At 42.9% G+C, this 20,349-nt stretch overlaps 1 protein-coding gene across 2 annotated transcripts in view; it reads right to left on the reverse strand.

Moving 5' to 3' along the window:
• tsnare1 (T-SNARE Domain Containing 1) overlaps window positions 1-20,349 on the reverse strand; it is a 246,109-nt gene that overhangs the window by 86,864 nt on the left and 138,896 nt on the right. Inside the window, exons 5-8 of one of the 2 annotated variants that reach the window (XM_085803223.1) lie at window positions 19,055-19,145; window positions 18,872-18,946; window positions 18,620-18,676; window positions 14,727-14,882 (exon numbers count right to left, since the gene is read on the reverse strand). In XM_085803223.1, coding sequence (XP_085659349.1) covers window positions 14,727-14,882; window positions 18,620-18,676; window positions 18,872-18,946; window positions 19,055-19,145 — 379 coding nt within the window. Of the gene's footprint in view, window positions 1-14,726; window positions 14,886-18,619; window positions 18,677-18,871; window positions 18,947-19,054; window positions 19,146-20,349 lie in introns of both variants that reach the window. The other variant, XM_085803222.1, reaches the window with a different exon arrangement.

Consider the following 20,349-nt stretch of genomic DNA (forward strand, 5'->3'; position numbering starts at 1 on the left):
TTTATTATTATTATGCTGTCGGCTGCTGACTGTGAAAATGCCAGTTAGAAACAATCAAAACAAGCAAACTCTGCTGTTTCGAGTCTTGGTAACTGTTGCTGTGGTGTTATCTTATTTATGCTCTCCAGAGAATGATAATAATTTATAGTTAGTGACCTGTCTAGAGCCATTAGCACTTCATGTCCACACATTTTTGTTGTTTAGTAACTCTATAACTGTTTAAGTGGTTCGCATTCGCAATCTGCACTATTTTATGTTGTATGTTGTGTGTTGTTATGCTGGTCGCATGTATTTTTATTTTACTTTCTGATGGAGAAACCAAAGACAGAAGTTTCACACAAGTCAGCAAATCAGTGAACAAACAGATGAATTAATCTATTCATCTAAAAGTCAACATATGTCATGTGACCAATAGTTTGGACTATGTCATCTCAGACTCAGTTATCACCTATTATCATGTTAGCCTGCTAAGTTAAATGGTAAATGTTACACTTTGCATGAGTCATGATCAGCAAACACAACCACTTACACTTCCAGGTGGCACTTGGTTTATTTGACCAAGGACTTGTTTTGTCATTATCCCTCATTAATCTTATTTTAGGTTTTCAAGAAGGACAAAATGTGTTATTGTCCTTGGGAAAGCCTTCATATTTAAAAGTCAAAGACAGCTTAATTTGAGATAATTTATACTGCTCATCAAACATCATTATTTGATAACAAAGATGCTGCCAAAAAACAAGAAAAACAGTGCAGAGATGAAAAGATGGGAAGTTTTGGCAATAACAAAAAATTGGGATGAAGATTTAATACAGTTTAATGTTTTTTTAGTTTTTAGAGTTAGGCTACTTAATCATTTATTTATTTGAGCTATGATATGAATTTTTGTATGATACGTTTATTAAAAGTTGAGATATAGTAGAGTTTTATATTGAATATGTGTTGTTTTATGTGTTTTATTAAAAGAAAAAAAAACACAAACACTTACTAGGCCTATCGCTGTATTGTTTTTCTTAATCAGTAATATGAGATTGATATGAATCAAAGTCCCTTCCTCTTATTTCATCAATCTATTGTCAAAATTTAAAGGGGAACTAAACCCCTCAGTTTTGGATGACGTGCTCTAAGCTTGAAATTCAAAAAATGCCTTGATTATGGGCGGGACTCCAGGAGCACTCTCCGATCCCCCCTCCCCCTTGCGCCCCATTCACACCCGCGAAATCACACAAAAGAGAAAAAAAAGTAATAAACACACATCGACACTTCTGCTAGCGCTAACAAGCTACTAATGAGCGACTCAGCACTAGTAGCGCGGACACTACTAGGAGAGGACGCCAGAGCCGTGACACAGCATCTAGAGTCGATCCGCCGGCTCGTTAACTCGTTAACGGCTCGTTAGCGCCGGCCGCACTAACGATTCCCGTTCAGGCAGCTGTTAGCAGCCGTTAGCAGCAGAGCAGCTAGAGCGCCTAGCAACCGTTAGCGGCAGGCAGCAGCCGGTGCTGATTGGCCGGGGAGCTGGTGGCCGGTGACGAAAGCTGCTCCAAAACGTCATCTGCCTCCATCTCAGCCAATAGAAAAATTCGATTGTAATAGCCGTGTTTCAACCCATAGAGGGCAGTCACTCTATATTTTTACTACAAAATACACCAAATTGAAATATTTTGACTAAAATGTCAAAAGTTGGACCAGAATCAACTGACAACACTACCTTATACCCAAATGTATTTGTTTTCAGCAGAAAAAAGTGGTTTAGGGGTTTAGTTCCTCTTTAATTAGGATGTTATTAAAACCTCAGTCCTCTGTTTTACAATCCACAGTAAATGATAAATAAATGAGGGATTTCAGTCATTTCTATTGAGTCCAACTGTGTGTACACATGATCCTCTCAGGACCTGACCCCCCTCCCCCCCCCTCCCCAACACACACACACACACACACACACACACACACACACACTGTCCCTGATTCCCACATTGTGTACCTACAGTACTTGTCTGTTTCCACCTGCACTGCACCATGTGCTCTCCCTCCTAAGATCTCTGGTTTGATCCTGATCCTGATCATATATTTTTTTTCGATTTGTTCTCTGGCTCATGCTTTTGGCTCCCTCTTCTGAAAACACTGTGCCTCTACTTCAATCAAAATTCGAGTAATTTGCGCGATTGTACTGTAACTCAGCAATAATTCACCTTGTGAACAGTGTCACTCATTAGAAGCAACCTGCAGCATGTGTTAGTGAGCTTTAGATATTCAAGTCTGAGGTGAATGTGAGAGTTTGGATTTCACAGAAGGTTGATATTGTCATTATGTGGAGGGAGCCAGCCAACTGGTTTTGATCTGCCATCATGCCGTCAGCTTCCATGTGTAAAGGGAGGAGAATCAATACTCTACTGATTTGCTAGGGTTAAAACCAAATGCTTTCTCTAGCAAACAACTTTCTCTGACATATTTTCTGCTGAGGGTTTGAAGGTTTTATTGTTTGTTGAATGCAGTGATTTATCTCGTGGTGTTCCCCACTGTACCTGTCTTCAGTGAAGGGTAAACTCTGTGGGTACATCGTCCTGAGAATACATTGGTAGGACAGACACGCTTTGCTGTGGGCTTTTTTTCCCCCCTCTCTGTCTACCGGGCCAGGTGTTGTATTCAGATTCTCCTTGAAAGCTGTCCTCTGTTATGTCCTGAGCTTTTTTTTATGAATTCATTTTTGATGAAATGATCTCCCGTGCCAAAGCATATAAAGTGCAGCTGGGAGGTGACAGTCAGAGGGGGGGCTGGTATGTGCGTTAAGTGCTACAGAGGCTGATACCAGACTTCTATCTCCTGTCAGAACATGTGGTATCATTGTGCTCTCTGGCTGAACAGTACTGAACCTCCTTGGACATTAATTATTTTCAACACCCAATTTAAAAAAGTCCTCCAGTTTGGTGATTTTTTAAAGCAGGAGTACAGATTAAATATTTATTTATGGTTTAAAAATGCCCCTCTTTTTGGTTAAAGAAACTTATTTAAAAACTCATTAGATTATCTGTGAAATGTCACAAAGTCTTAAAAACTGCTGTGAACACTGAAGCCTATCTATCTATCTATCTATCTATCTATCTATCTATCTATCTATCTATCTATCTATCTATCTATCTATCTATCTATCTATCTATCTATCTATCTATTCTTTTTCTTTCTTTATTTCTTTCTTTCTACCCATCTCACTGTCTTATTACTTATTTCTTTCTTTCTTTCTTTTTCTTTCTTCCCTCTCTGCGTCTTTTTACTTCTTGCATTCCTTCTTTCTACCCCTCCCTTTCTCTATCTATCGACCTCTTTCTATCTATCCATCCCCTCTGTCTTTCTTTCTTTCTTTCTTTCTTTCTACCCCTCTCTATCTCTATCTATCTACCTTTTTCTATCTATCCATCCACCTCTCACTGTCTCTTTTTCTCTCTTTTATTTCTTTCTTTCTATCTATATCTGTCTATCAAAATGAATTCATTCAGAATGAGTCTTTCAGGTTCACTGTTTACATGTGATATGATGTCATCCGATCGGGTGTTTACATGTGCCACTGCATCTATTATCACTTGTCATTGTTTTGACACTTTCATTCAAGCATTTGCAAATGAAGAAACGTCACTACGCATTTATGTCAACACGGAGCATGTGCAGAAAGAACGTAACCAGACAACATTCTGTTTGACTGTTCACATGATATAATTTCACTTTCGCTCAGTTTAAGAAAAGGTTTATTCCACCTTTCTGTAACGGAATGAAATTCCATTCGGTTTGGGTCTGTTTATTCTGATTGAGCTGTTTATATGGAACATTTTCATTGAGTTTGGACATCCAACTTATCTATCTATCTATCTATCTATCTATCTATCTATCTATCTATCTATCTATCTATCTATCTATCTATCTATCTCTTGTTGATTTTCTGTGTTCTTTGATAAACCGCACACACACACACACACACACACACACACACACACACACACACACACACACACACACACACACACACACACACACTGTAGCTATAACCTTCAACAGCCTTCTATAGGTTCTGTTAGAAGTGTTGCAGTTGAGTTGTATTAACATCGTCTCTACAGGACAGGATAGTATCCACATGCAGAGACCAGGGCCCTGGACTGGGAGAGACTTGCCAACATGACAGATGTGAAGGCATTAGCGGGTAAAGGCTTTATAAACTAAACCCTACAGAGACTAACTTTGCTTACAGTCAGTGCACATGACTTGCAGCCTCAGCCACAGTTAGGAAGCCTCAGCACAGTTCACACATACACCCAGTTGCCGAGGAAAGACGGAATAAACCTTAGAAGCACATCGAGGAAAGAGAGGGGTGGTGGTGTGGTGGGGGGGGGGTTGATAACGATGACAGACAGAAGGCTGCAGGTCCTCTGGGAGGAGTAGTGAGGAGAAGTGTAGTGTGTTTGGATTCACAGCAAACACTGCTGATTTAGTGGTATGAAGGGATGAGGCAGTGCGGTGGGGGTGGAGGGGTGGAGGGGTGGGGTTGGATGGCATGTACAGAGGCGGGGGAGGGGGGAGGGTGGTGTGGAGGCGAAAAAGCACATTGTCAGATACTATCACTCTCCCAAAAAGGAACAACGTCGGAGCCCCTCAGCACCTGCCTGAGCACCGTCTGACATTTATCTCTGCTGCTGTGACTAAAGCCCCGGCCCCACGCCCCCGTCTCAACACCAATCATCTGACCGGCACCGGCTCGGCGGCGCCTGCGCTGAAATGAAGCTGTCATCTGTGCCGCCGCTCTTTCACTGCATGTCACTCCGCAGGGAGAGATTGATGCTCTTCTCTTTTTTTGTGTGTGTGTGTGTGTGTGTGTGCTCCTATCCAGCACGGCTCCCGTGGTGGGATTAACTGATTTGAAACATTGATGAAGTTCAGACTGCTCCACCCGGGCACAGAGATACATCTTCATTATGCTGCAAAGTGCTCCTAAAACATTATCATTAGTCTTCAAACCGGCTGGATGGCGAACCGCATAGTCCAGAGCCGGACCGTCATGTCACGTATATACTGCTGCACTGGGGTCTGTCAGGGTAAAACGCAGACTGCAGCTGCAGCAGCATGTGTGGCGCTTCTGTCTGTTATGATTCAGACATATGGTTGTGAGACAGCTGATGAGGTTTACAATATGTCTAGAAAAGTGTCCTGGACAGAAGTGGAGTGATGCGTTCAAAGGACTTCAGACATCAGGGAGCGTTGTCAACAAAACTTAAAGGGACACTTCACCCAAAATCGATAATTCACCAATTTTCCAAGGAAGGGTTTGGGGTTATCAAAACGCTTTTGGAGTTCCAGGGGGGGTCCGGCTGGCAACAGATTTTCATATAATGGCGGCGGATAGTGCCCACTTTTGAATCGTCCAAATCACACATCCAAATACCTCCATACTGCTCGTCCTACTGACCCAAGTGTCCTGAAGCCACCACATGGAAAAATTGTTCGGAAAAAAATAATTTGATCTGTGTTTTTAGCCTTGTAGTAGTAGTAGCTCCCAGTCGCTCTGCTGACTACAACAAGGCTAAAAACAGAGATCACATAAATTTTTTCCAAACAACTTTTTCATGTTGCTTCAGGACACTTGGGTCAGTAGGACGAGCAGTATGGAGGTATTTGGATGTTTCATAATGTGTGTTTTGGACGATTCAAAGGTGAACTCTACCCCCCCCCCCCCCGCCGGAACTCCAAAAGCATTTTGATAACTCTGAAAGCCAACCCTTCCTTGACAAAAGAGCTTTTACCATTTCAACAGCAGCAGTCAAGCCACCAAAGTGCTAACTTACTAATACTATTTCATCAATAGTGATGCAACTATCGTCAATGTTGTTTACGGAATTAAGTTGCCGACAAATTTTAATTGTCTATTACGTCATTAAGCGTCTTTTTCACGTGGTGGAGCTGAACAACATGTTTTTTTGTACAGAGTGAGCCCTCTCGTTTTCTACCAATCTCTGCTGACAGTTACACTGCCCTGCTAAGCCAGACCGCAGTAACTACCGAAAATTCGAAATTGATTTTTTTGTGAAATTGAACTTGTCAATAAATGTTTTATCTTGTGTAAAATTTTCAGCGGTCAATGTTGCTCAGTTTTAGAGATATGAGGTATAAAAAATTGCAGTAACTACAAAATCACCCTTGAAACTGAGCCAAACCGCAGTAACTACAGTTACTGCACTCTGCCTCTTTTCCCCTGTACTCCAGCTGCAGTTACTGCGCTCTACACACCGCTAGCCAGTTACGGTAGCTAGCTAACATTAGCTTCGGCAGGTTAGCACCAGCACAGGGACGGTTCGGACCCCCCCCCCACTCCGAAACACCGCTGTTCGGACCCGAGTCGGAGACCCTCAGACCCCCCCCCCCCCCCCAGCTATCCATGGTGCTGAACCGGTGACGTTGTTTACACTGTGCGCCTGTCTGTGAAACGTGCGCTGCTCAGGGACTGGGCAGATCTGTCCCACTTCCTTTCTACCCCACTCCGTTATGGGAGATCTACCGTCCCACAGAATAGAAGAAATACCGGTAGGCTACACTTTTTTCCCCTCCCCGCTCCGCTCAGCGCGGCTGAACCCGGCTTGTATGCGGCTTGAGCTCAGCCCACATGGGCGCGAGTCTGCTGCAGCCCCCGCTCCTGCTGACAGCAGACTGGGGGAGAAAAAAAGACATTTCTCTGCTCTGATGCTTTGGTTGGGTTTAGGCCATGAAGAAAGAAGTTTAACTTTAGTAAAAAGACCAGGTAGAGGCTAGACAGCGCTAGAAGCATGCTGGAAAAAACAACAACATTGTAGTTACTGCACTTTGCCGTAGCATTACCTGTGTATTTATTTAAGGAAATCTGGCAGCAGAGCGCAGTATCTGCTTTTTAGGGGTCAAATATAAAATTTGTGGTCATATATTTAATTGCATGAATATTACTTAATGAAAACCTGTCAAATCTGTGTATTTTCACTAATCTACCTACAACACATTTGGAAGGCTAATCAAAAAACGTTAAAGCCATTTTTCTCAGTTTCACTGTTCGCGTAGTTACTGCGGTCTGGCTTAGCAGGGCAGTACACCTGCGTTAAGGGCCTTTCACACCGAACGCGGTATGCGCTGCGCCCACCGCGAGGTACAGCGCAGACAGGCGCAGAGCAGGGCGGCAGCGCGTACACATATGGCGCGAGTTGCTGAGCAACCGAACAAACAAGACAGGATTTGGGGGGGTATATGCAAAGATATGTTCGCCAGGAGCTACAAAACGGCCGCTTCCAGGTGAACTTTAGCGTCAGGCTGAGCAGGGAGCAGTTTAACAGCCTGTTAGAGAGAGTTGGTCTGATCCTCAGGAGGATGACAACTCACTTCATGCATCCCGTCACTTTAACTGAATGTCTGGTCGTTTGTTTTCTCTCTGCAAGCGGCTGATTTTTTTTCAGACTCCACTACATCCTCTCCTATTGGACGCGCCGAGATGTCGTCACAGCGCGCCGCGCCCGGATTAAACATTTTTTAATTCGGGCGCAGCGCGCCGCCGCGGCATGCGGCCACCTCGCGTGCCGCTCAGCTCGGCGCAGAGCCGTTCGCCGGTGCGCCGCGGTAGCACGTACACAATGAATGGGTTTGCTGCCGCCTTCCGCCGCCTGCCGCGTTCGGTGTGAAAGGCCCTTTATAGTGAACAAAACGCTTGGTCGTCTATCGTCGTGGCAACCTCTGAGCCTCAGGCCTCAGCTGAGACCAATTCATTAATCAGAGACTCCTCTGATTCCTCTGCTGTTAATCTACTGCTGACCACCGTCTCCTATACATTTATATGAAGATTCTGTCAAACACACACACACCAACACACACAATACATTGACATTAAAAGCTCCTCAATGAAAAAAAGATGTGTCTGCCTGACTTTAAGGTTGTGGGTTTGATTCCCATGTTGACAGAGACGGCAGCCCCCCCTTTGGAACTCTCAAAATTTCTGCGTGTGAATTTTCTACTTATCTCTGCTACTTTGTCTGTCCTTGCAGAAAAAATGGGTACTTTTTTCTTTTCTTTTTTTCTACATCAGAAATTTGCCAGTCCTTGGTTTTAAATATCAATACATGTAATACTTTCTTTTTATCTGTTGCATCAGTAGTAACCTCAACAGCAGCAACATTTATTAAAAGACATATTTTTGAGTGATGTATTAATTCTTTATTATTAGTTAGCACACGCTTGAAAAAGATGAAGCTACATTTAAAAGTAGTAAATGAGTGATTGCATTATTTATTATAGTCGACTATCAAAATAGTTGTCAGTTGCAGTCCTACTTGTCCATACATTCTTGTTTCTTGTTGTCTATAACATTTTGTAGTGAAATCATTTTCCCCTATGGGTAGTGCTTTATTTATGCGCCTCCCCTGAGTCTGGCAGCAGGTCTGGATGGCTGGTCTGTATGTTCAGGACTCCTGGAACAACAGTTCACAACTCACATCTAGAGTGTTAGGTTTAGTCAAAAACACACATTTTGGCTAAGGCTATAATAACCATTTAGTTTCAGTTAAATGTCAATGACACGATAAGACTATGCTGTGCTTTATGCCACCGTGCTGTCTTTTTTATATTTGTCCTGAACACAATCTTTTATTTATGTACAATATAAAAAGTGCCACTGATGTTGATTAAAGTTTATACATTCATGATGAAATCCATGATGATGGAACAGGTTGACATAGAAATAAACATCTCTCATCTGGATCAAATCAGAGATATTTTTTGAAATAATTTTACAGCGTTTTAACAAAATGACACGTGGGTTCACGCCAGCTTCAAAAGTTTAGTCTGGAAATATTCTAATTCCAAACACACTTTGCTCAGGTAAAGGAACAAACAAGTCTATATAAGCACCTTAGTAATTGGGTAGCATTCAATATCCTGCAGCAGCATGGGGGTACTGTGACAAAATACTAATAAGCTTTCAGAGGTGGCAGAAGAAGACAGAGCTTGTCTGAGTTTCTAGTTACTAACTTGGCATGTGTTGGTCTCCTGGGAGGCAATATGTGATGAAAAAAAATAGTTTGTTTTTCATTTCGTTCTTTTTTTTGTACGTGTTGGAGAGTGTTGTGAATTTGGCTTTTCTATCTCAGATACCTAAGTTTAAAGGTAAGTGGCCTGGGCGTTTCATTCATGGTGTGTATGACTATTGCACAGATTTATGCACCTCAAAAAATGAAAAATGCAGGTTTTCATTTCTCATCTGACACAAGGTGCCAAAAGCTTAGTAAATGTGGCCCCGAGAGAAAATCAGTAAACAATCACAGTGTTGCTGTTTTGGGTTTTGGAGGCTGGCGGGGGGAGAGAGAACCTCGAGTGGCCGATATTTAGCTTCTGGGACATGTGTGCAATATAAAATGAGCAGAGGGACGGCAGTTTATGCTAAATGCGACACAATAAATTATGTTGTCTGGCTCCTGGGCCCAAAAGAATCAGGAGGCCTCAACACTCTGTCTTTGTGTGAGCAGACTGTTATTAAAGGATAAGGAGTTCAGGAGTACACTTTCATTTTTCAAAAGGATGAAATGTAAAGACCAAAACCAACAGTGGTTTTGTCCCTCCTGATTCCTTGACCTTCTGTGGCTCTCAGAATATGTAACAATGTTGTTTTACATGTACTCTCTCAGGCTCCAGGTCAGTTAGCCAATCAGAAGAGAGTAGGGCTGAGAATTGCTACTGATTTACTGAATCAATGTGATTCAGAATCACAAGGTCCTGATTCGATTCAATGTCCGATTCAATTTGAGATTGATTCATTTAGAGCACACATGTCCAACTCAAGGCCCGGGGGCCAATATGATTTTATGTTTTATTTTATAATTCTTTCATTAATGGCCTGTCGATACAGTGCTCACAGTAAAAATCCCATAATACACTGCAACAGCTACCGTATTCATGACCAAGCAATGGATTGACAAGTGCCAATGGCATAGGAGAGAACACTACGCTAAATGTACTGTATGTGTTTAGTTCTGTTGTTGAAATCACTATACAGTTTTCACCAGCTTGTTAATATCTGTTATGTTCTCATTTTGCTTGAAGGCACTGTTTTTTTTTTTGTTTTTTGTTTTTTTAAGTATATTTTTTGGCTTTTCATGCCTTTATTTGATAGGACAGTTGAGAGTGTGACAGGAAATGGGAGGCAGAGATGGGGGGAATGACATGCAGGATAGGGCCGTCCGACGCGGGACTCGAACCGGGGCCGCCTGCAGCGAGGACTATAGCCTCAACACATGGGGCGGGTGCTCTACCAACTGAGCTAAACTCCGCCCCGCTTGAAGGCACTGTTAATGAAAAACAAAGTTATTTCTCTTTCTCATTTCTATTCATTATATTCTTATTTTACGTTATTTTATTTTATTGCAACATACTTCCTTGTTTTACATTTTAACTGAGTTTGAAACCACTGATTTAGAGATATTTCAGTTTTGATACCAATTTAGCTTATTATTGAGATTTTCAACTAATGCTGCAAATTGTACAAAGATGGAACTATCTATTGTGGTGTATTATTAAAAATATTAATAATTGAAAGCAGTTACATTTATGCACATTCATTTAACATGCCCTACTACAGAAGTAAACAGTGCAACTCTTCAGTAGAACTGCGATCAATGTGTATGTTTCAGCAATGGAGGGACACAACAAAATGAACAGCATCATGCTGCGCTGTGATCGCGTCCTGTTAGTCTCACAATCTAACTAAGAAAGGAAACAGGACATGGTATACGTCAAAAGATCTATCGAAGGGTTTTATGAATCGATATTGGATCTTTCAAATGAAGATCGGTATTCAATCAAAAAAAAGATTTTCTTTTGGTCTTTGGGTTTTTTTTATTGGTTTTTTTTTTGTTCCTGGTTTATCTGCTTTTGCTTTTTTTTTTACGCCCATGTGTTGAATATCTCTTCCATAATACTTTTATGTTATGATATCAGATGTACACAATGCTTGTACATATCATTTGTCATTGCTTTAAAAGTAAAAAAATAAAAAAGTATATAAAAAATAAAAAAGGAAGCCAGTCCCTGAAGAGAGGAGGCTCAGATGCTGCACCGCTGTCTCATGTGAACTCCGCCTGCAGATAAGTCTTTGGACACCACCGCAGCACCGGTTCACCTTGTGGATATAAACACACAGCCCACCACCACACGTGTCCCAGTGGATTCAGTCATGTGTGTGAATGCTGGTATTCAGCCATGTTTCAGTCCTTCATGTCACGCTGCATCATCCATCATGCTCAACCACCCGGTCTCCAGAAAGTCCTTGTGACTGATGCTGCATAAAAGCTGCTGTTTCTATAGCACTCAAGGAGCTGATCCATGAGGCATGCACTGCAGTAACACCCAGAATACATACAGTATACTCTCATGTGTGAAAAAGGGCTCAATCATTCCCTAAACCAGCTGATCACTGTAGTTGTTGACCAACGTAGCTCCATGTGTCTGGGAGTTCCTCTGGCAGCAGACTCTTGGTGAGTATCTGGAGCAGCAGGACGGTGGATATGGGACTGAATCAAAATAAACCACAGTGTGTGTGTTCACGGTAATGAAGAAACATGTCACCAACTGCCTCACTGTGGCTCACTGGTGTGTTTTGATTCAATCTTGTGTGTTATGTGTTAGTAGTAACTGTGTTTATTCTTGAAGGTGCAGATTTAGCTAGTCCTAACTAAATTGTTTCATTCCAAAGGCTTCATTTACATTTTCTTGCCTGACAACATTGATTTAAAGGAGACATGTTCTGCCCCCTTTCCACAAATTAAAATAGTTCCCAGGTGTCTTAAAGACATGTCTGTGACATGCTTCGGTCAAAATCCCCCAAGGATCAAACATCACAGCTCTTTTCATCCTCTCTAAACAGCCCTGTTCAGAACGGCTGGTTTCAGTGCCTGTCCCTTTAAATGCAAATGAACCACTGCTTGCCCCGCCCCATCTACAGATTTTTTTTTTTTTTTGGTCAATTCTCACATTTTGGGGGCTGGAAGGCAAGACAAACACCGTTAAAGAGCCTTCAAAAAGTGATATTTCCATAATATGTCCCCTTTAAAAACTCATATAGAACCAGAATCAGGACATGACGGTCCTGACACGGCCAGTGAGAACATGACACAAACATGCACAGCCTCATTGCCATACTGGAGGTGGGGACTGAGTTGAATAGCAATTACAGTACATTTGGTGCTCTTAATGGGGCAGGACAGTGTATGTGTGTGTGTGGGACTGAGTCAAAATAGTCTACAGTGTGTGTGATTATATAATTAAGGAACATGTCACCCACTGCCACATTGTGGATCACTGGTGTGTTTTTAAGAGTGAGTCGCATGATACTACTACGCCAAAAACCAACCAACCAGAACTGATCACTGGTTTTCTAGTTTTTAGAACCACAATCCTCCACTCAGACTAATTTAAAACCATTTCCCCTATTCATCCAGAAGTATAATATTAATTAATATACAGAACAAATGTTGTTATTGTAGGCTATGTGATCATTTTATTGGGTCACACTATCTGGGTTTACATGGAGCCAAACATAATACTCAGTTCAGATGTCCAAACTGAATACAAATGCTCCATAAACAGCTCAATCAGAATAAAAAGGGGTAAAATATTCCTTCTCCAAAAACAATCAAAAGTCAAATTACATCATGAAACTGAATGTTGATTGGTTGTATTCTTTCTGTTGCTTCATGCTTAAGTCCGAGTGAATGTTTGTGGTTCTGTCAAGGCTTTGTGTCCAGCAGAGTGGGACAGATGGACGGATAACCTGAAGAGAACACGTCCCCCTCCTCTGACTGTCACCAGTGCAGAGACGTGACGTCCTGTATAATGTCCTGTTTGAAGCCAGAACCTTCATCTGACCTGACATGTGGTGTGAGTCACTTCTTTTCTCTCACATAATCCATCTGCACAGCTACACTACAGGTTCAGTTTAACCCAGTTCTGTTGTATCCAGACAGTCACCACCACTCAGTGTGGAGATTTGCTTAAAGGAGACATATTCTGCCCCTTTTCCACAAATTAAAATAGTTCCCAGGTGTCTTAAAGACATATCTGTGACATGCTTTGGTCAAAATCCCCCAAGGATCAAACATCACAGCTCTTCTCATCCTCTCTAAACAGCCCTGTTCAGAATGGCTGGTTTCAGTGCCTGTCCCTTTAAATGCAAATTAACCGCTGCTTGCCCCGCCCCTTCTACTGGTACCAGGTAGGGGTGGGAATATGTAAATTCGAAAACTAGTTACATCACTGGAAGACAACTGAGGGAACAGCTCATAACCACATGGATTTCAACCTAGGGACTCTGAAAATTATAGATTTTTTTTGTCAATTCTCACATTTTGGGGCCTGAAGACCAGACAAACACCTAAATATATGTTAAAGAGCCTTGAAAAAGTGATATTTCCATAATACGTCACCTTTAAAGGGATAGTTCACCCAAAATTCATGTTTTTTGGTGTGTCTTTTTGGACGAAGAAAGTTGGTATCCATTGACAACCATTATTTGGACAAATACTGCTGCACGGACCCCCCCGTAACTCAGAGAAGGAACGGAGGACTCTGAAAATTCGCACAGCTCTTAGTTGACATGAGGGTGAGTAGATAATGAGTGAAATTTGAATTTTGGGTGAACTATCCCTTTAAGAAAGCTAGACAATACTGTCTTTTCATTTCTAGCAAATACAAAATAAAAACTTAAAGGGATAGTTCAACATTTTGGCAAATTGGCCCATTGCCATAATCGCTATAGTCATAGCAGTAGGTTCATTACCTTTAATTGTAGGTGTAAGTAAATTTTCAGTACGGCGGAGCGCAGCAGCTGGCTGCTCAGAGCTACGCTATGGAGGCTAACGGAATTTCTTGGTTTCCCTCATTAAACTCATCAAATTCAACATCCCAAAACTCCACAGCGCTTTTGTAGACAAGTTGTGACCTGCACAACCACCACGCTATGAGATAATGACGGAACGATACGAAACGGAGCCGTTTTCGAGGTAAATACAGGGTAAATACGGAGACTGCTTGCTGAAAAACTGTCCCTGAACGCAACGCGCATCAACGGTTTTGTATGAATTTACCTCGAAAACGGCTCCGTTTCGTATCGTTCCGTCATTATCTCATAGCGTGGTGGTTGTGCAGGTCACAACTTGTCTACAAAAGCGCTGTGGAGTTTTGGGATTTTGTATTTGATGAGTTTAATGAGGGAAACCAAGAAATTCCGTTAGCCTCCATAGCGTAGCTCTGAGCAGCCAGCTGCTGCGCTCCGCTGTACTAAAAATAGCTTACACCTACAATTAAAGGTAACGAACCTACTGCTATGACTATAGCGATTATGGCAATGGGCCAATTTGCCAAAATGTTGAACTATCCCTTTAAGGTGCATTTCTCCTTGTGCAAAACGTTGCTGAAATAGATGAAACCTGGAGTGCTGCTGCCACATGCTAATAGGGGACATTATTATGTCAGAGCTCCGGGGCCCATTGTCCTGCATCAGTGATCACTGTAACATAAATCACACACTACCTGTAGTGAGTGTGAGGCCTTTTGTTACAAGAAGCCCTGAAGCAAGGGAGTTGTTCTGTTGTACCAGACGACTCATCTGTGTGATCTGTGTGTGTGTGTGTGTGTGTGTGTGTGTGTGTGTGTGTGTGTGTGTGGTGGATTCATCCAGTCGGTGTTCTTACCTCGATCTGCAGCAGGGCCTCCTCTCTTTGGCGAAGCACCTCCACATCCTCCTCACTGATCTCAGACAAGAAAGCCTGAGCTCTTCCCTCTGAGCTTGCAACTTCTCCAAACAGTGGACCCTCATCCAACGGCTCGCTGGATGGAGTCTGCACACTCTGCTGGATCACACACACACACAAGACATTTCACTGAATTAACAGCTTGTGGATACAGCAAGTTACATAGTTCCAGTATATACAGTGATCTAGACCTGGCCTCCTTATAGACCTCCAGAAATTGTGGACTAGATTCTTCCGCTCCGAGTCTCATTTTACCTCATGAAATCTGAAATGTTCAGAGTAAATGTTCCTTGATGGAAAAAAAATGGGTGCAGCTGTGAATCACATCACACTGGAAAAAAATAATTATTAACATAAATGGCAACAACGTCGGGTTCATTCATGGAAACCTGACAGATCTGCACACACACACGCAAACTACAGCAAAAGCAAGAGCAGAGACGTATAGGCAGAGAAGGGCCCGGTCGACTCTTTTGCATTGCTAATGTGTTCCACCTTGGTGCGGCTGACTGCACAGCTAATTCATGGTGGAGGGGGGGGGGGGCATTGTGGGTCAGGGCACAGGGACCATCCCGGGCTGAGTCACGCCTCAGCTCCGTCTACACGACCACGATCTGACTCACCGCTCCACAGCAAACTCCACAACATCGTGCTCACTCCTCCACATGCATGTGTTGTTGCACATCACACGGACTGTGAAGGCGATCGCTCCGACACCGAATTAGACAAGTTCACGGGCCGAGAAGAACGAGTGCACGGAGTTTCCAGAGCTCCCTGCTGTCAGCGCATAAAGACGTGGGTGGGAAACAATCGATAACATCTGCAACTATCTGCTAAATGCATATGCATGATGGTCTAAATGTCAGGCAGTCCCTCTCATTAGGGCCACGGGGGAAACTCACCGAGGCACTGGCCTCCAGCTGTAGAGGCTCAGGAGGTAGAGCGGGTTGCCGAATACCGCTCTGTCCCAGTCTCCGTCGTAGTGTCCTTGAGCAAGACACCTTACCCACCTCGCCTCGTGTGAATGTGTATGAATGATCATGGTGGTGGTCGGAGGGGCCGCGAAATGGCAGCCACGCTTCTGTCAGTCTGCCCCAGGGCAGCTGTGGCTACAGACGTAGCTTACCACCACTAGTGTGAATGAATTATGGTTTCTGTAACGCCAATCCATTTTTATTATTATTATAGAGGCCAGTGCCTCGGGGTGAAGCAGTAGCTCCCATGGCCCTATCAAAATTTCCCAAAGAACATTTTCTAGTTTTCTCTGAACCAGAGGTGGATAGCACTACATTTACTCTGTTACATTTACTTGAGTAACTTTTTGGGTAAACTGTTGTTAGAGTAGTTTTAATGCAGCATACTGTACTTTTTACTTACTTTTACTGTTACATTGAGCTACATTCCGCTCGCTCCGAGATGAATAACTCGGGTCGGGCTGGACAACGGACTACCTTTTTTTTTTTTTTTTGGCCACGTTCAGGCCGAAGAATACTGCTCGTGAGTCCGGCTGCATCAGGTCCCACTTGCGGGTCAGACTGGGTCACATTTTAACTTTCAGGCCCGTCGAGAACTCTAGCCGGAAGGAAGCAGCTTAGAAACTGCTCAAACCAACGATCGTGGGCTTTGAGAGGTTTTGTACATTCACCAGAACTTGCAGAAAGTATAAATAGACCTGATTAAGACCATCTTTTATTTACTCAAACCTGTAGCCAGACCTGGTGTAGCAGACCGGTATCTATTTGTGAAGAATTCATGCTTATTCCGGCATATTTACAAATGTATACTGATGTCCATTAATATGCACTGTCCATTTGAAATAAATAGATAAGGTGGTGTTGACTCTGTAGTATCAGCAGCACTGTGCTGGACAGGTGACAGGTGTGTTTACACGGTCTCTGCTCAGAGAGACGTCACAGCTGGAGCAGCTGTGAAAACGACCAAATTCAGCAGGAACCGATGAACTGGTAAAAACCTGCATTAGCTGCTCAGGTGTAGATACTTGTTGTCCCCTTTCACATCACCAACAACAGCCCAGTGTGAGGCAGTGTTAGTGGGTTTTAACCAGTGGAAACTGGGCTTTTTACTTAATACACAGGTTATAAAACTTGATTCGCTGGAGAAATTGGGGGAAACAGCTTATTTGCTTATGATGAGACTTAGATGAAACGTTCCTCCTTCTTTAACTTAACATGAAGTTATCACCAAGAGCTGAACAACAGAGCTCAGCACAAAGGCTGGACATGGGGAACACTGAGCCAGAGGTGACTGCCTGACTGAAATTGGTGAGGATGTTTTGTTCATTCATGCATCTTGAGCTCTCAGGGCCACCGTGCAGTACATTTATCTGACTCTAAATTTATAGGTGTCAATGTGAGCATGTGTGCTTTGTCTGTCTCTTTCTGTCAGTCCTGTCCAGGGTGTGTCCTGCTGAGGTTGAAGACTCTGAATGAATGACTGACTGTCATTTATGACCTATCACTAAAGTAAAAGTGTGAGGGAGAACAGAACATCTTATTTTTGGTCTAGTTCCCAGAGATTTCAATCAGTCTTAAAGCTCCTTGGATGCATTTCCACTCTCTAATCTATCACGATTATGTGTTAATAAACTGGAAGACACTGCACATTGATGGTTACCATTACAGTCACAGAAAAAAGGGTAAAAAACACTTACACATTGAACATTGTGGTGATGCTGATGAGAAAACCTATAATGCTTTGATGATTAAATGTTTTCTATGATTTCATATGGATTTTGTCCCTGATATCACTGTCTACGTACTTTAGCTCAATTTTCATTTCCCTCCAGGACTCCGCCTGGGACTGAAATGCTTTTGCAGCTTTTGTCCTGCAGAGAATCTACCAGCCAATCAGAGAACAGAGGGAGTGGCTGAGAACAATGACGTTGAGGTTATGTTTGAAGTTGTAGTTCAGAGGTGGATGTTTGGGACGCCATTTGTTCCGTTGTGTCAGTGCAGCTGTCGTTGACGGACATCTAGCACACACTGGCTTTGCTCTGCCCATTGCAGTGAGGGATGCTCGTTGTTTACAGCAGTGGTTCTCAAAGTGCGGTCCGGGGACCCCCAGGGGATCCTTGAGAGGGTCCAAGGGGGTCCCCAACTTTTTTTTCGAAATTTTACAACTTTTTTTTTCAGAAATGTCTCTACATTTTTCCAGATTTCACGTCATTGGCCCTAATTTGAATGTATGATATTCAGTCTCAGAAGAAATATTTGCGTATTTCTGGTGTTTGTTTCAAAATTTTGTCCAATGGGGGGTCTGTGGTCTAATTTGTGTCAATTTAGGGGTTCAGAACCACATGGAGGTCCAGTCATACATGTACAGCAGATCCAGATCCAGTCTATATCCAGTCCAGTCTATCCAGTCATGCTGATGCTGTCTTTGATTACTTCTACTGCTGATATCACCTCATATACAAACATGGGTCAATAGGTTTCATTTCCCATTGTTTTGTTTTACTAATCAAAAACTCATTTTAGGGTTTTATTCATTCACATCCAGTCTGTCTGTAACAAGGATTGACTTTAATTTGTGAAACACAATTACTTATTACATTGGCCTCACAGTGCAAATAAACCCTGGCTAGTAACTGAATTAGATTGAGATTAAAACGTGGAGAAATCTGAACAGAGCAGAGGAGTTGGATGGAATGAAAGGAGTCCATTGTGATATAATAGAGTGAAAGAGGCGAGACAGAGCTTCAAAGGAGCCCTTGTGAGGATGCAATCGAGCAGAGAAATGCCATCTCATCATCTCGCTCTTTTATGAATGACACTGAAACAAAGGGCTGATTTTCACCCTCCATATCTGCTCACCTTCTTCTTGTCTGTCTGTGCCGGAGGCAGCAGGGCCCTCGAGCGCTCGGCAATTTTCTGAAAGAGGAACAAATGAAGAGTCAGGGTCAAGAAGAGGATTCATTTTTCTCTTCTTTAAAAGCTCACACTTTGATTTTTTTTTTCGTTCTGCCTGTATGTGCAACACATAGGCAGATGCAGAAGTGTACAAGTTTATGTTAGCTCAGTAACCATAGCAACGCATTGATGAGAACGACCAAGTGTATTGTCTACCTTCTGCAGATCCCCATAGCGCTGCACAGACTCTGAGAGTTCAGTCTTTAGTCTGGTCAGGCGCAGACGGTCTTGCTGTGCAACAAAAACAAGATTAGCTTTAATTAGCCAAAATGCCGTTAAATCCACTGTTTAGTCTTCAAAAATGACAATGAACCAGGGAGGAACAGGAGCATGAAATACCCGTGAAGAGCCGCTGATTATATCGGAGAGTTGTTTGATGAGTTGGCTCGTGCTGGTGATAACTTTGTTGGTTTGCTGCTGTGTGGAGTGTCTGCAGACAAAGATAGGAGGAAGACACAAACAGAGAGAGCAGACACTGAATTATGAGAATTCAAATGACAGTCAATACACTAAAGACCCCCTCCAGTGAAAATCAAGTTTTTAACTGTGTTAACATCTTCATATTTTGTTTACATGATATAAACAAAATCATCCACAGCATGACTTAGGTTTAACCTTGAACAGCACTGAGTCACAGTTAATATGTCACAAACACAAGTTTCCAGCTAACAAACACTATAATCTAATAGATGATGTTAACTAAGCAAACTGGTCTGGTGTGTCTGCTGGTCTCTGAGTCTGGGTCCCACTGAGGTTCTCACATGTGGCTCAGTCTGTCTTATATATCTTGATGCTCTCTGCTCCTTAACCAGGAAGTGGGCGGGGCTTAAGGCCTGATCTAGCAAGGGGTGTGGATTGGACTAACATAGATGACCAGATAGTCGCCCGTGTTCTAACAGCCGCCGAGGTCCGACCTCATTTGGCATAATAAACGCTGGTCCAATTAAAGGCCCAGGCGATTAAGTGTTTACAATAGTCTTGCACAGAAAAAAAAAAGTTTCTTTAACAGCGTTTCACCGGCTCACCTCTGTCAGTCAGCCCCTCCTCCCGCTCTCTCTCTCGCAAGCGGCGCGCGCACACACACACACACACACATACTTAGGCCCTGTTTACGCGATGGCAAAATATTTCATCGGATGTGCCTTTCGTTTAGATGGTGACAGCGTTTTCGGGGCTTGAAAATGCAAAAAAGTGAAACCACCCTCCAGAGTGGAGATCTTAAAAACGCTCCGCCGTTGCGTCCCCATGTAAAGGGTGAAAACGCAAAAGTCTGCTCAGTGTTTTCATCACAGGCATGCGCCAGCACAGGAAAATAACAACAAACATGTCAGATTCCACATACTTTTGCGTCATCGTATGGAAGCAGAAATGCAAAATAAAAAGTGAGAACGCAACGCCACTTTTGCGTTTTCTGTTCATATCGTTTCCATGTGAAGTAGCCTTAATTTTAATTGAACCGGTGTTTATTATGCCAAATGAGCTTGGACCCCTGAGCAAGTTCTGGTTATTTTAGTAGAACATGCATCATAGGCTTAATGCTCTGAGGGAGAGAGTTGACTGAGCCAAGATGGCGGCCGTGTGGCGACGCAGTGTCATCGGGCAGCAGTGTTAGGTGAGTCATCTGGTCTCCTTAT

Source organism: Trachurus japonicus, chromosome 16 (assembly GCF_045865225.1).
Source record: "Trachurus japonicus isolate A0001 chromosome 16, Traja_1.0".
In the NCBI taxonomy this organism is placed as follows: Eukaryota; Metazoa; Chordata; class Actinopteri; order Carangiformes; family Carangidae; genus Trachurus; species Trachurus japonicus.